A 13,744-nucleotide genomic window follows, 5' to 3' on the forward strand; every position below is an offset into this window, starting at 1 on the left:
CTATCCCCTACTATATCATCATCCATATTTAAATAAATTAAATGTTTTACAGACATACCAAACAAAATATTGTTAACATATCTAAGAAAAGGAAAGAAAGAACAGAATATATATCCATGCTTGTATGGTTGTGTCTGCCCAATGAGAGGGGAGTCTACAACAAGACAATAAAAATAAGGGCATGGAAAGTTTTGGATTTGCACTATAATTTGTGAGAATTTGCACTATCATTTGTGATGCACTTATCACAGTCTTCATCTTAGAAAACAAATTGACGCATAACTATAAGAATATTCGCTGGAATTGCCAGAAAGGTGAAAACTATGAGTGCCAACGTGCAAGAGGACCAAAATTAGTCCTCAGCAACTGTAAAAGTATTGTTGGTAGATTGTAATAAGAAAAATAGAGATAAACAATTTAGTCCGAGTCTTGAAATTATTTTAATCATGCAGAACAAATGTAGTCAAAACCCTACCATGAGTGATTTTGTTTAAATTATTCGACAAATGCAGAACAGATGCAAATTGACTGTACTATTGATCATATTCATCTAATCTAAAATATATTTGAATCGAAAGTCTTAGAAAATAATATTAGGAGCCTAGTCTTTTATCATATCTATATATTTCCATAAGTATTGGTATACATATTGCTCAGTTGAAAACAGTCCAGGAAATAAAGTTACAGCCATACTTGTATTAGAACAAAAGTTCTACGTGACAGGCCTGCCTGCAAAAGAGAAGTTAAAGGTCAGCACCATGAATGTACAGCTGTCTTAAGAATATTACCAGTTTTATTTGGCGCAAAAAAAAAAGACATACACGAATAGCATCTACTTGTGACTGATTGAGATTGGTAATGAGGTTATCCATGAGTGGTCTAGGAACATTCCAACCCCAAGGTTCATTATCTCCATGGTGTGACTTTTCACTTGCTGATAATATCAAGTCCTTGAATGGAAGAGATGAAACAGAATGCAGACCCACAAATTCTCGCATGATAGTTGATAAACTACAAATCTGATAGAATCAATATCAATAAGAGTATTATTCAGATGCCAAAAAAGAAAATGGAAATTCTGTAATATTATTAAGACTTTCTATTCTACAAACAACCATATCAGAAAACTTGGTCTCAACTGGTTGAGATTAGTTGCATGGATCATATCCTACTACTAAATTACCACACCATATATTTTAACCAAGGTTTAAATTATCTTATTGTACTGGGTAGCCCGGGAAGTATAAGATGCTCGATAAATTAGCGCATAGGTCCTTTGATTTAGGGAGTTTGTGTGAACTAGAAGTAGCACCAATACAAGCTCAAGTGCACAATGGGAATAAGTCATTGCACAATGTTCCTCATATATTAGCACCAACTAAGCATTTAAACTTCTATATGAATAGCAAATTAAACCACCATCTGTCCATTTATTCATGTGTTAATCCTGCCTACCAACCACATATAATCTGTCAACTGTATACATAACACCCAATTTTCTGTTTATCTTCTCCTCACCTCACATGTAATAACCAATTGTTCTTCGTTATGTTCAAAAGATGAAAAGTGGCATAATTTTTAGAAATTATATTTTTCCAGAATTTGAAAAAAAAAAAATGCACATGTTAAATACTCAATTAATATTTGATTAGAATATTTTTAAAAACATTAAGATTTAAGATGTTCTCAAAGGCCATCATTAATGAGGTTTTACCTCAAGTCTATCTAATTAAAAACCAGTGTTATTAAACAACTAGAGTTTTCCTATACATGTTCCGCAGTATTATTTAAGATGATTAGATATGATTTGTACAAATATTTAAGAGAGCTTTTGGTTTGAGAATTTTCTGTTTTCATTTTATGAGAAAATGAGGTTTTTTGAAAAATAGTATTTGGTTTGTATTTTCCATATCTGTCTCGAGAAAAGTAGAGAATGCCTCAAAGTTATTTTCCATGAAAAGGAAAAAACATGGATACTCAAACCCATTGCACAAAACAAGACCTCGCATGCCCTACTTTCCCTTTCGCCGCTCCTCCCTTTTCGCCGCACCGCCGCTCCTCCTTCGCCTCCTGTTGCTCACTTGCTGCTGCTCCTCCCCTTTCGCCGCGTGCAGTCCCGACATTGCAGCCATGTGTTCCCACAGTCGTCGCAGCCGTTTTCTAGTACCACCAATGATTTTGCAGTCGTCTTCCTCTCGATTGTGAACATAGCTCGCCAGCTGCAGCGCATCATTCCCTTTGACGTTATCGTTCCCTCTGACAACATTTTGTCATAGAACACCCCTTTAATCTCATGCCTTCTTCCTTGATATTAGTAGTCTCGGACAATAGGACTATGGTGGAGCTCTAGAGAGCATTCGTACTTTATGATCAGTTGCAGATTCACAATACCTTCTTATTGATTATGGTGGAGCTCCAGAGAGCATTTTTACTTTATGATCAGATAATGATCTTTCTTATCTATTCAAAGTGATGCCCAAAAGAAAGGTGTCAATAAGGATAATGCTTAGTCCATCAAGAATTAAAAGGAAAATAAGACCGAACTATTTGTTACTAATTTGAAAGGGTCTTCAAAGAAGCATGTTATACTGAATTTTCTACAAGTAGAATTGTCAATATATTGGTATTTTCATATGTTTTATTTACTCTAGAATTACATTAAAATTTCATAAATACTAAGGCAATTTTTTATAGAAGACAATATGGGAGCGTATAATCTCAATATCGAAGTCGAGAAATATGCGTGGTCAACGGTTAATGTTGCCATGTTTGTTAAGATCATTTACGAAAAAGCAAAGCAAAATAAGTTACAAACATCTACCTTTAGTAATACGGTTTGGGAGAAAATCAATAAAGAATTATATCTAACTACGAAGACGAATTATGATATAGATAAACTCAAAGGTAAATGGAATCATCTGCACACCAGGCAACGACTTTTTGCTACATTGCTTGCTCATACTGGTGTGACAATGGATCCAGACACCGGTAAAATAAATGCTCCAAGGAAGTGTGGGTAGAATTTTATATGGTAAATGTTTTTATCCATTCACCTATATATTTGTATTATATGTTAGTGTATAATAAAATGTTAATTTTCCTAATCAATGGTACAGAAAAGTAAAAAGGAGTACAAGGCAATAAGAAAGGAAGGTTGTGATCACTTCCACATTCTTAGTGAAGTTTTTGGTGGGCAAGTTTCTTGATTCTTTTATACTAGAAGTCTAACTGCAACAGGTGATATGCACAGGGCTTCTACTCAATTACCTTCCACATCTGATGAAGAGAGAGAGCTCGAAGAAACATTCATTAATAGAGGTATTAACTCATATGTTGAAGTTGTTGATGACAAGAATGAGGATGTTGGAAGGGAACCTAATAATCGGTGATGTCGTGGTGCAGAATCATCTAATAGTTGTCCACGTAAAGATCCTAAACTTTCGAAAATTGAAAAATATGAGGCTTGTATGGACAAGTGGAGTAATACCATACAACAGCTAAGTGGAGAATCTTTTGCTAGGCAAAAATACCTAGAGTTGAGGGTTGCAAAGGTAGAACGTGAACAAGATATATCCTACTCTTCTGGAACTAGCGTGTTCAATGATCCCTACTCTATAGACATGTGCATGTAGATTTTAAATGGGATGGATAATTTATCTACCCAAGTGTACACAAAAGCTACAGAAGCTTTCCTTAAACCTAGTCTACGTGAAATTTTAATGAAAATTCCATCAAATAGGAGAGTTAAATGGTTGGATTACCTCAATCTTGAGCACGTGTAGGATCATATGTTGCCAAGTTGATGGGGATTGCTTTTATTACCTAGCTGAAGACTATTTAATGTTAATGGAGTTTGTTTGATTTCCTGGCTTGAATATTTAATACTTGTTTGATATTTTGGAATTTAATGTGGAAGACTATGTTGAGCTTTTCAATTTGAATTGTTTATTAGTTTGAGATGAATCTATCAAGAATTTTATGCATGTGTGTGTTGATTTTAATATCGGTTTGTTGCAAATCATGTCAAGCTCTGATGATGAATCTGATGAAGTAGGCCCAGATATCAATTTACTTATAGTTTTGGGTATCGCAAATTAATTTTTTCATGACATGATGACTGAATTTCTTGGATACATTGACCGAATGTCGTGTTAGACTTCATCTCTTACCAGGAGGATGTTCATGCAAGAAATACTTGATAGGCATCCCCAAGTTTGCTTTGACAATTTTCGTATGTCAAAACATATGTTTGTGAATTTTTGTAGAACACTAAAAGAGATGAATCTATTGCAAAATGGAACATAAATTACAGTTGAAGAAGGTATCGCTATGTTCTTACTAATCATCAGGCACAACACACAATATCGGATATGTGCATACCGATTTCAACATTCATTCTACACTAGTAGCAAGTGGTTCAAACGAGTTCTACGAGTTGTTTATACGTTGGGCACGTATATTATTCGACCGTATGAACACAATGGCGTCCATCCTCACATATTGAACAATCCAAAGTGGTTTCCATATTTTAAGGTATATATTGTACCCTAATGTGTCTAGATACATTAACAATATATCCTTAATAACACATTGTCGATTTTTAGAATTGTCTTGGAGCTATCGATGGGACTAATGTGTCGGCATGGGTACCAACATCAATTCAGATATCTTTTCATGGTAGAAAGATTATTGTTACACAAAATGTGATGCTTGCATGCGACTTTGATATGCTTTTCACATTTGTGTATACTGGCTGGGAGGGGACAACAAACGATTCTAGGGTGTTCATAAACGCATGACAAGGCATGAAAACAATTTCCTAAACCTCGCGGTGGTAAATAACATATAAAACTCTCTCTATATATATACATTCATTTATGTTGGTGTTTTACATCATTAATATGAAAACACTATCACAAATCAATTTTATCTTGTTGATTCTAGTTACCCCTCGCTCCATATCGAGGTCGACGCTATCACTAGAGAGATTATCTAGGGCAAGGCAGACCAAGGGGGAAGGAAGTTATTCAATTATAGGCATGGTACATGTCGTAATATTATAGAGTGGTGCATTGGAGTGCTCAAAGCAAGATTCCAAATTTTAAAAGATATGCTAAACTATCCAATTACTAGGCAAAGATTAATTCCAGTTGCATGTTGCGCGGTGCATAATTTCATATGTCGACATCATACAATGGATAATTTGTTTATGGAATACTCTTCTGATGATATGCTCATGTCTCGAGTTGAAGATGATTTTAGCGATCAAGAGCCGATTCCAATTGATCCAAGCCAAACAACTCACATGGAAACATACGTGAATAACTTTGTATTTTTGTTTAATATATATGAACATGTGAAACTAAAAACAATATGTTATAGCATATTTGCCCTTAATATATTAACTATTTTGCTGACCATTTTCCATATTAACATACCAAACGCATTTTCTAGTTTTCTTTTCTATAAAAATAGAAATACAGCATATCATACCAAACGCATTTTCTGTTTTCTAAAAACTATATTAGAAAACACAAAAATAGAAATAGAAAATGAGAAGTAGAAAATAGAAAATGAAACAGAAAACACTCAAACCAAACGCTCTCTAATATTGTTAAAATAATTTCTGAGATTAAATAATTTACAAATGAAGTTTCCATCTTTCTTCTTGAAGCTTATGTTATTATTTTTCAATCATTTTCTAGTTGTTCAAAGAAAATCTTATTTTGTTACATACCCATGACCAAAAAAAGATATACTTTCTTTTACTTTCACGACAAAAACCAAGACTCAATCTAATGAATCACACTATTATGTCATTCTGAATTAATTTAAAATTATAAAATTACATAAAAAATACATATTTACATTTTTTAAAAAAAATAATGAACTAACATTTAACATTATAAAATTTATTTGTATTGCATATATATCATTCTAAACCTACGAATCTCTCGTGGATATTATATGCACAAAATGTCATTCTAAAAAATTTAACATTTGTTTAATTTTTTTTCTTTCATTTATTCATTTTGTTGAATATCACTCTAAGATATATAAATGTTATTTTAATACATTAAATAAATATATCTATCAAAAAAAATAATTAACCAAGTAACGTTGAGCCTGAGGTGATTGGCCTGGCCCTACGGAAGTTTCCCACTGACCACTTGAGTAAATCAGGAAGCACTTGGGGCAGAAGTCCAGCATCCCTTAGTCGCAAGTACCATTTGGAGAAAAAATCCTTACAAATACGCCGTAGCTGGGAATCGAACCGTGAGTGTCTGACACTTTATATGTGTTTAAAATTTTAAAGATCATATTGTCAATTAAAATTAGTTTTGTTATTACTGAAGAAAGAAATGAACTCTAATGAAAAGGTATTTAGGCAACTTTGCCTAGAATTAAAAATGGCATTGTATGATTCTGGCACTTTATTTACATAGGTTAATAGCATTCAGTAATTTAATTTGGTCAATTCATTTGAAAATAAAATGCATGGTTATTTATATAGAGCACATTTTGTTTTTTTGTTTTTATTTTTAGTCTATGTCATAATGTAAAGTAGTTATGAGAAGAATTTGTCAAATCATAATACTATATGAGTTAAAGCAATTGTGTACCTATAAATGTAAGAATTGAATTTCATGTCTGATGTAACTTTGCATTTCCATAAGTGATGGGATAAATATGTGAATTAAGTATTCTTGGGTATATGCTTAAGTATCAAGAGATCTCTCAGCTGAGTTTCTTGGCAGATGGGATTGGATTGTGCCACTGTGGCTTTCAAAAATTGCATTTACTACTAAGTTGTGAATTGTTTTATATTGGCATATAGTTTCAGAGAACCAGTATTAGTGGGAACATAATTACCCACTCTTTGCATGAGCTGATCTATCGCACAGGCTATATTACATACCAAGTATCCAAGTTGACCTAATTCTTTTTTGTCTAGGTATCGAAGAAGTCAACAAGATATGCATTCTTAGATACCTCTTTCATCAAGGGTCGATTCTCAGGAACTGACGACCTGGGGTTTACCCCGTCATGCGCCTATGACTTGTGTACCTGCATGAACCTCCCTCCATATCCGTGGGACCGGCACTAGGGGGGCCGCTAAGGTAGCGGATCTACCCTTTTTTTTAGATACCTCTTTCATTCTCATTGAAGTAATTCTTGACTAACTATCGGGCACACAGTCCACATGTAATTGAAATCCGAGGAATTGCAGTGCTCTGAGTTTCATGAGCACAAATCTTTAAACTCAACACTGCCCAACCAAATATGTGAAGCATCAAGTTGCAATTATGTTTGGCATACATAATAATTGTTGCAACGGTAAAGTTGTTGCTTCACGGGTTCGAATCCTGAAAACAACCACTTGCAAAAAACAGGTAAGGCTGCATACAATGGATCCTTCCCCGGACCCCGCATGGCGGGAGCTTCATGCACCGGGCTACCCTTTTTATACATAATAGTTGATAGGTGTCCAGGGGTTGACATGTAGAAACTATGCAATGATGGTCAAGGCTTTACATCGGTCAAGGTATCTATTTTTCAATAATCAAACAAATCCATGTTTCAGATGTGATAGCACTTCTTTGATTGGTAGAAGTTGTCTGAGGAGATCCTACTAGTTAGAATCACTCCTGATAGCTTTACTAAGGTAGCAGACTATATTGTTAAGAGATGTTGGATATGCTCATGGTAGCTTAGATTTTTAAGGTTTGTGTGAATATGAATATATTGATATTTATTGTAAACCTACTGGCATTTTTGCATGTTCACTCATTGATACTGCCTCGGGTTTCAAGGATTATTATTGAGTTGGTTGGAACAGATATTTTGAGTGTTGATGATATTTGTTTATTTGATATGTTATGCTTTGGAACTAGGAGTTATTCCATTAAGATCAAATCCTTCTATGTGATATCTAGAACAGATAGGTTGAACCTAGGCAAGGGTTAACATAAATGATCGAAGATACTAGAATTAGTTATGATTATTCAAGGAATTGTTGGAAAACAAATGACCTAATAAGGAAGGGGAAGCTAAACAGCTGGCCAACTGACAGAAATTCAAATGGCATTGGGTCCTACAGCCCCATATTGTAATTCAAGCTAAACATGATTCTAGCATTAAAGAAATGATATATATAGTAGAACACGAGGATGTGATTGCTACCTACACAATAGATCAATCTATTGTGAACTTTGATGCATTAAGGGATGAGCTAAGTGGAAGAGGCAGGGTCAATTCACCTCACGAAGTTTAACAGCCTGTTTGGAATGATATGGAATTCAATTCCTTTTAGAATTGGAATTGAATTCCATGCTTTGGAATGATTTTTTAGCTAAGAATTGATATGGAATTCAATTTCAATTCCATCAAACAAGGCAAAAGTAAATCGCACCTCTTTATGTGTGATTTAGGTAGGGAATTCAATTCTCCATATTATGTCCATTGTGCCATCATTCTCTCTTATTTGTAAAAAAAGAAAAGAAAAAAGAGAGAAGGATAAAATGGTAAAACATAAGAATTCCATAACTTAAGTTGCAATTCATTCCAAACATGATAATTGAATTCAATTCCTTATGGAATTCAATTCATAATGGAATTCAATTCAATTCCATGACTTAAGTTATTTCCAAACAGGGTGTAAATGCATCGATATTAAACTTATGTAATAGGAAAAAAAACTCACTACGTTCATATATTTATTTTATATATATACCATGTGAATAACTCCGCCCATGATGACCGGTCATGGCCGGTCCCAAACCCGGATAAAGGAGGAGGGTTGTGTTAGGTTGCCAGCCAGCGTCAAACTATGGCAAATATTTCATGAATGAATCCATTAAACTATTGTGTTAATGCTAGATTGTTCCCCGGAAGGAACGCGTTGCAGGGTCCGACTGTAACGTCTCGGCAAGGACCGCTACATCTCCAGAACTCGGGTGTAGTGATAAATATGCAAGAGTTCGCGTTACAGGGTCCGACTGTAACGTCTCAGCAAGGACCGCTATATCTCCATGAGAACTTGGGTGTAGTGTTAAATAGGCAAGAGTTCTCACACCATAGATTAGATAAGAACAAATATGATAGGAAAATTAATAATCTCAGATTTGGAACATGGAACATAGGAACTCTCACTGATAAATCAATGGAGGTAGTAGATATGATGATTAGGAGAAAAATTAATATTTTATGTGTAGACAACGGTGAGAAGGCGAAGATGATAGAGAACTCGGGTTTTAAGTTATGGTACATGGAAAGAGTAAAGCAAGAAATGGAGTGGGTATTATTGTAGATAGTTTGTTAAAGGATGAAGTTGTAGGCGTAGTTAGAAGGGGATAGAATTATAACCCTTAAGATAATAGTGAAAGAAACTATGAACATAATTAGCGTATATGCACAAGTAGGATTAGATGGCTACTAAATTAAGGTTTTGGGAGGACTTAGATGAAATATTACAAAATATTCCACCAAATGAAAGGATTTTAATAGGAGGTGATTTAAATGGGATGTCGGAGTGAAAAATGAGGAATATGAGAGAGTACATGAAACATGACTAAAAGTTTGTGGCATATTCTTAGAGCAATAGGCAAACGAAAGTAACTAATCGAGAGTTGGTGCAAGACTTGAAGATTAAGTTGAAGCATTGTGGAGGAACTTGAGTGGAAGAACTACCCAACATCTTATGGTCCTTACGAACGACACCTTAGTCACCGAGCCATAGTATGGTATATAATAGTAGTGTTGGATATACACCTCAATTATAGTATCATTAAAAGAAAAATATAAACAACTCCTAAAATTAAGTGATGAAAGTTAATAGATAGAAAGTAAAACATATTTAAGGAGAAGGTAGAAGTACAAGCATTAGGTGAAATATCAGGTGACTCTAATATGATATGGGATAAGATGGTATCAAAGTTGAAAATAGTAGTCATGCACCACCAAGTAAAGAATCTTGGTGGTGGAATGAGAAATTGCAAGAGAAAGTGAAGGAAAAACGAATAGCTTATAAGGAATTATATATTTGTAAGAACGAGGAAAATTTAAAAAAATATACAATAACCAAGAAAGAAGCTAAGAAAGTAGTGAGTGAAGCAAAAAAAGAAACTTTTGAACGGTTATATCAAAAATTGGATACAAAAGAAGGGGAAAAAGATATCTATAGAATAGCTAAAGTGAGAGAAAGAAAAACAAGAGATCTTAGCCAAATAAAATGTATTAAAGATGAATGTAATAGGGTATTAGTAAGTAATGGAGAAATAAAAGAGCGATGGAAGAGGTATTTTCATCAACTTTCTAATGAAGGTTTAGGAGACCAACTTAACTTAGGTAATTTAATTAGGCCAAATGAGTATCGAAATTTTAATTTTTATCGTAGAATTCAAACTTCAGAAGTAAAACAAGCTTTAAATGAGATGCACAATGGAAAAGCTGTTGGACCAGATGATATTCCGATAGAGGTATGGAAGTGCTTAGGGAAACAAGGTATTGAATGGCTTACAAAATTATTTAACATGATATTGAAAACGAAAAAAATGTCTGATCAATGGAGGATAAGTACTCTAGTTCCCTTATATAAGAATAAGGGAGACGTACAAAATTATGCAAACTATAGGGGTATTAAACTAATGAGTCATACTATGAAACTTTAGGAAAAAGTAATAGAAAAAAGATTAAGGAAGGAGACAACAGTGACAGAAAATCAATTTAGGTTCATGCCTGGAAGGTCGACAATAGAAGCTATACATCTCCTTAGATAATTAATTGAAAAATATCGGGAGCAAAAACAAGATCTACAAATGGTATTCATTGACTTAGAAAAAGCTTATGATAGAGTCCCAAAAGAAATTATATGGAGAATTTTAGAAAAGAAAGGTGTTAGCGTAACATATATTGAACTAATTAAGGATATGTATGAGGATGTAACGACCAGAGTAAAGACTTCAGGCGGAGTAACTGAAGCATTTCCAATAAAGATAGGTTATGAGGATCGACTCTAAGTCCCTATCTTTTACATTAATTATGGATGAACTCACGCGCATTGAAAAACTGATGTACTTGCTTGTTTCAGATGATATTATTTTGATAGATGAGACACGTGAAGGAGTAAATGCTAAGCTAGAATCTTGGAGGAAACACTAGAAGGAAAGGTTTTAAACTTAGTAGATTAAAGACGGAATATATGGAATTTAAGTTTAGAATATTAGAAGTAATGAAACAATTGTTAAGATAGGAGAGGACGAGTTGCGCAAGCGAGAGATTTAAATATTTAGGATCGTTTTATAAAATGATGGAGGAATTGAGAGAGATGTCTTACATGGAATCTGGCGGGATGGGTGAAATGGAGGAGCGTCGAGTGTTTTATGTAGTAAAGTACCTCTTAAACTTAAAGGTAAGTCCTATAAAACCGCAGTTAGACCTATTATATGATTTGAGCACATGAGCAGAAGATGAGAGTTGCAGAGATGAGGATGTTAAGGTGGATGTATGGACATACGAGGATGGACAAAATAAGAAATGAGAGCATTAGAGAGAAAGTAGGAGTTGCATCTATTGAGGACAAACTCAGAGAGACACGTTTAAGATGGTACGGACATGTACTTAGACGACCAATAAATGCTCCAGTTAGGCGATGTGAAACTATGATAAACATGCATATAAAACGAGGAAGAGGAAGACCAAAAAAGACTTAGTTAGCAACAATAAAACAAGATAAAATTTATTTAAATATAGATGATGATATAATAGGAGATAGAGCTCAATGGCGTAAAAGGATTCATACAGCCGACCTCACCTAGTGGGAAAAGGTTTGGTTGTTGTTGTTGTTGTATATATACCATGTGAATGATTTCTGGATATTTGATCATACAGTTTAGTAAAAAAAATCATATATTTCAAATTTTAATGTTTATTTTATAGTATTTGACTCACTCGAATCATTTCTTGGCTCCTCCACTCGATGTCTCAGTGGCACATAGTTACAAAATACTAGAAAGTGGTTCTTCAGAATGTGACACCATACGATGGCACACACAATGGCATCCATCCTCCTTACTAATCAATAATAGAATGTGATTATAGGATCCAACATGTATCATGATAGCAAGTCACAGACATTATTTTCGTATGCTTGGTTAAGAAATAATGTATAGATTATACAAAAGCTCAAAAAAAACAAATAATGTAGAATGACTATCGAATGGTTATTTCCAAATAATTTAAAAATTATAGAAAAAAAGAAATAATGCTGCAAAAGCATGTGCTAAGTAAATAAAAGAATTAACCTAAAGCTAAAATGTAATTTCAATATGGAGTCCACAGAACTTGAAAACAGTAAATTACAAGTCATTAGAGGCTAGAAAGTGCAAACTTACTTTTAGAACCCATAAGAAACTCTCTGTTGCTTTAAAAACAGAAAGCATCTTCAACAACCTGTGGCTGGATTCAGGTTCAGCTTTCTCAGGATGCTTGACCTCTCCTGCAAGGAAGGTTCGGAGTGCAAGAGTTTCTCTACCTCCACGATTTTCAACCAGTGCAAATGCATACGCCTCTGGTGCAAAACCCTCTTGGAACTGCATGATGCAAAACAATTCCCACCAAATTGAGAAACATTATCGTTTACTGTTATAATTAATATGAAGGATACAAAAAATAATTTGACCTTAGTCTTTGAAAGGAGCAACAGATCATTCTCTGACACATCTCCTCGAAATTCATCCAGAACAGCTAATGATACCTTATGAAACCCATCTATTTCATTGCAAGAAGCCACTGCTCCCTTATGCCAATCCGTTGTGTCTAAGAACAAAAGGAGTGAAAAGCTAAAATTTAAAGAACCTGCGAATGATCAGAGTCCTATAGTATAGAAAAAGGAGTCACCTTCGTCATCATTGCCTTGGACAATCTGGGCCTTGACCTCCTCAAAGAGAAGAGGCTCGAAAATACTAATGTACTCGTCAACGTCATTGAAGGTGTTCGTCACACGCTTCAGCTTGGAAGTGGACTCATTCCGAGCATTTTTGTTCTTCTAAGGAAATTACCGGGAAAACATCAGGAACCAGGTAGGGAACAAAAAAAAGGAGAGACGAGAATAAGAAACAGTACACTGGTTTCTCTAACAAGCCGGAGATAGTCCCAACCGAGGACGATTCTCTGGAAGCGATGGAGGGTTGAGGGAGAAGATGCAGAGGAAACGGCCTTATCCACGGCCATCTCCCTGCCGCTCGGGAGTAAAACCCTTGCTCGAGAGCGATTATTTTAGCGGACTGGTGATAGATTGCACGGCGATTAGGGAACAATTCTCTCTACTTGTTTGTTCTGCGCAATAAAAAGGAACGCCCAGTGTTTGCGGCTTAATGCCTGCAGCAAAGTTATGGTTACGGAAGGAGATCGGCGAACGGAGAACTACCTGAAATAGAACTAGGCGAATTCGAAGAACTCGTCCTAAGAGGCAATCCAGCGCCAACCCAGCGTCGTCGAGTATCTAAGAGATAACCACTTCAGAGGAGATCCTCCTTTCCGAAAAGTCGCGAAGAGGCCACCTTCGCCGAGTCGTCAGAGGACGCAAAGGCACAGCCGATGCTTGAGCACCGCAACGCGACCACCTCACGGCTGCCTCCTTCCGGTGGGGGGTGGAGAAGAGGAGATGGCTGCAAGCCGGGAGAGAGCGTGGTTGAGGGTTACGTGCTGGCTTGCTTTACGGCCGTCGGGTTGAGACGCGGCGTCG

At 35.3% G+C, this 13,744-nt stretch overlaps 1 protein-coding gene across 1 annotated transcript in view; it reads right to left on the minus strand.

The window, feature by feature from the left end:
- The window catches only part of LOC122006923 (probable helicase MAGATAMA 3), a 43,441-nt gene extending 29,697 nt beyond the window's left edge, over positions 1-13,744 (minus strand). The window contains exons 1-7 of the mRNA XM_042562620.1: positions 13,427-13,744; positions 13,123-13,335; positions 12,898-13,045; positions 12,680-12,816; positions 12,393-12,590; positions 822-1,019; positions 694-729 (exon numbers count right to left, since the gene is read on the minus strand). Of these exons, the coding sequence (XP_042418554.1) occupies positions 694-729; positions 822-1,019; positions 12,393-12,590; positions 12,680-12,816; positions 12,898-13,045; positions 13,123-13,230 (825 nt within the window). The 5' untranslated portion in view covers positions 13,231-13,335; positions 13,427-13,744. The remainder of the gene's footprint in view (positions 1-693; positions 730-821; positions 1,020-12,392; positions 12,591-12,679; positions 12,817-12,897; positions 13,046-13,122; positions 13,336-13,426) is intronic.

This window comes from Zingiber officinale, chromosome 7B, assembly GCF_018446385.1.
Source record: "Zingiber officinale cultivar Zhangliang chromosome 7B, Zo_v1.1, whole genome shotgun sequence".
Classification (NCBI taxonomy): Eukaryota; Viridiplantae; Streptophyta; class Magnoliopsida; order Zingiberales; family Zingiberaceae; genus Zingiber; species Zingiber officinale.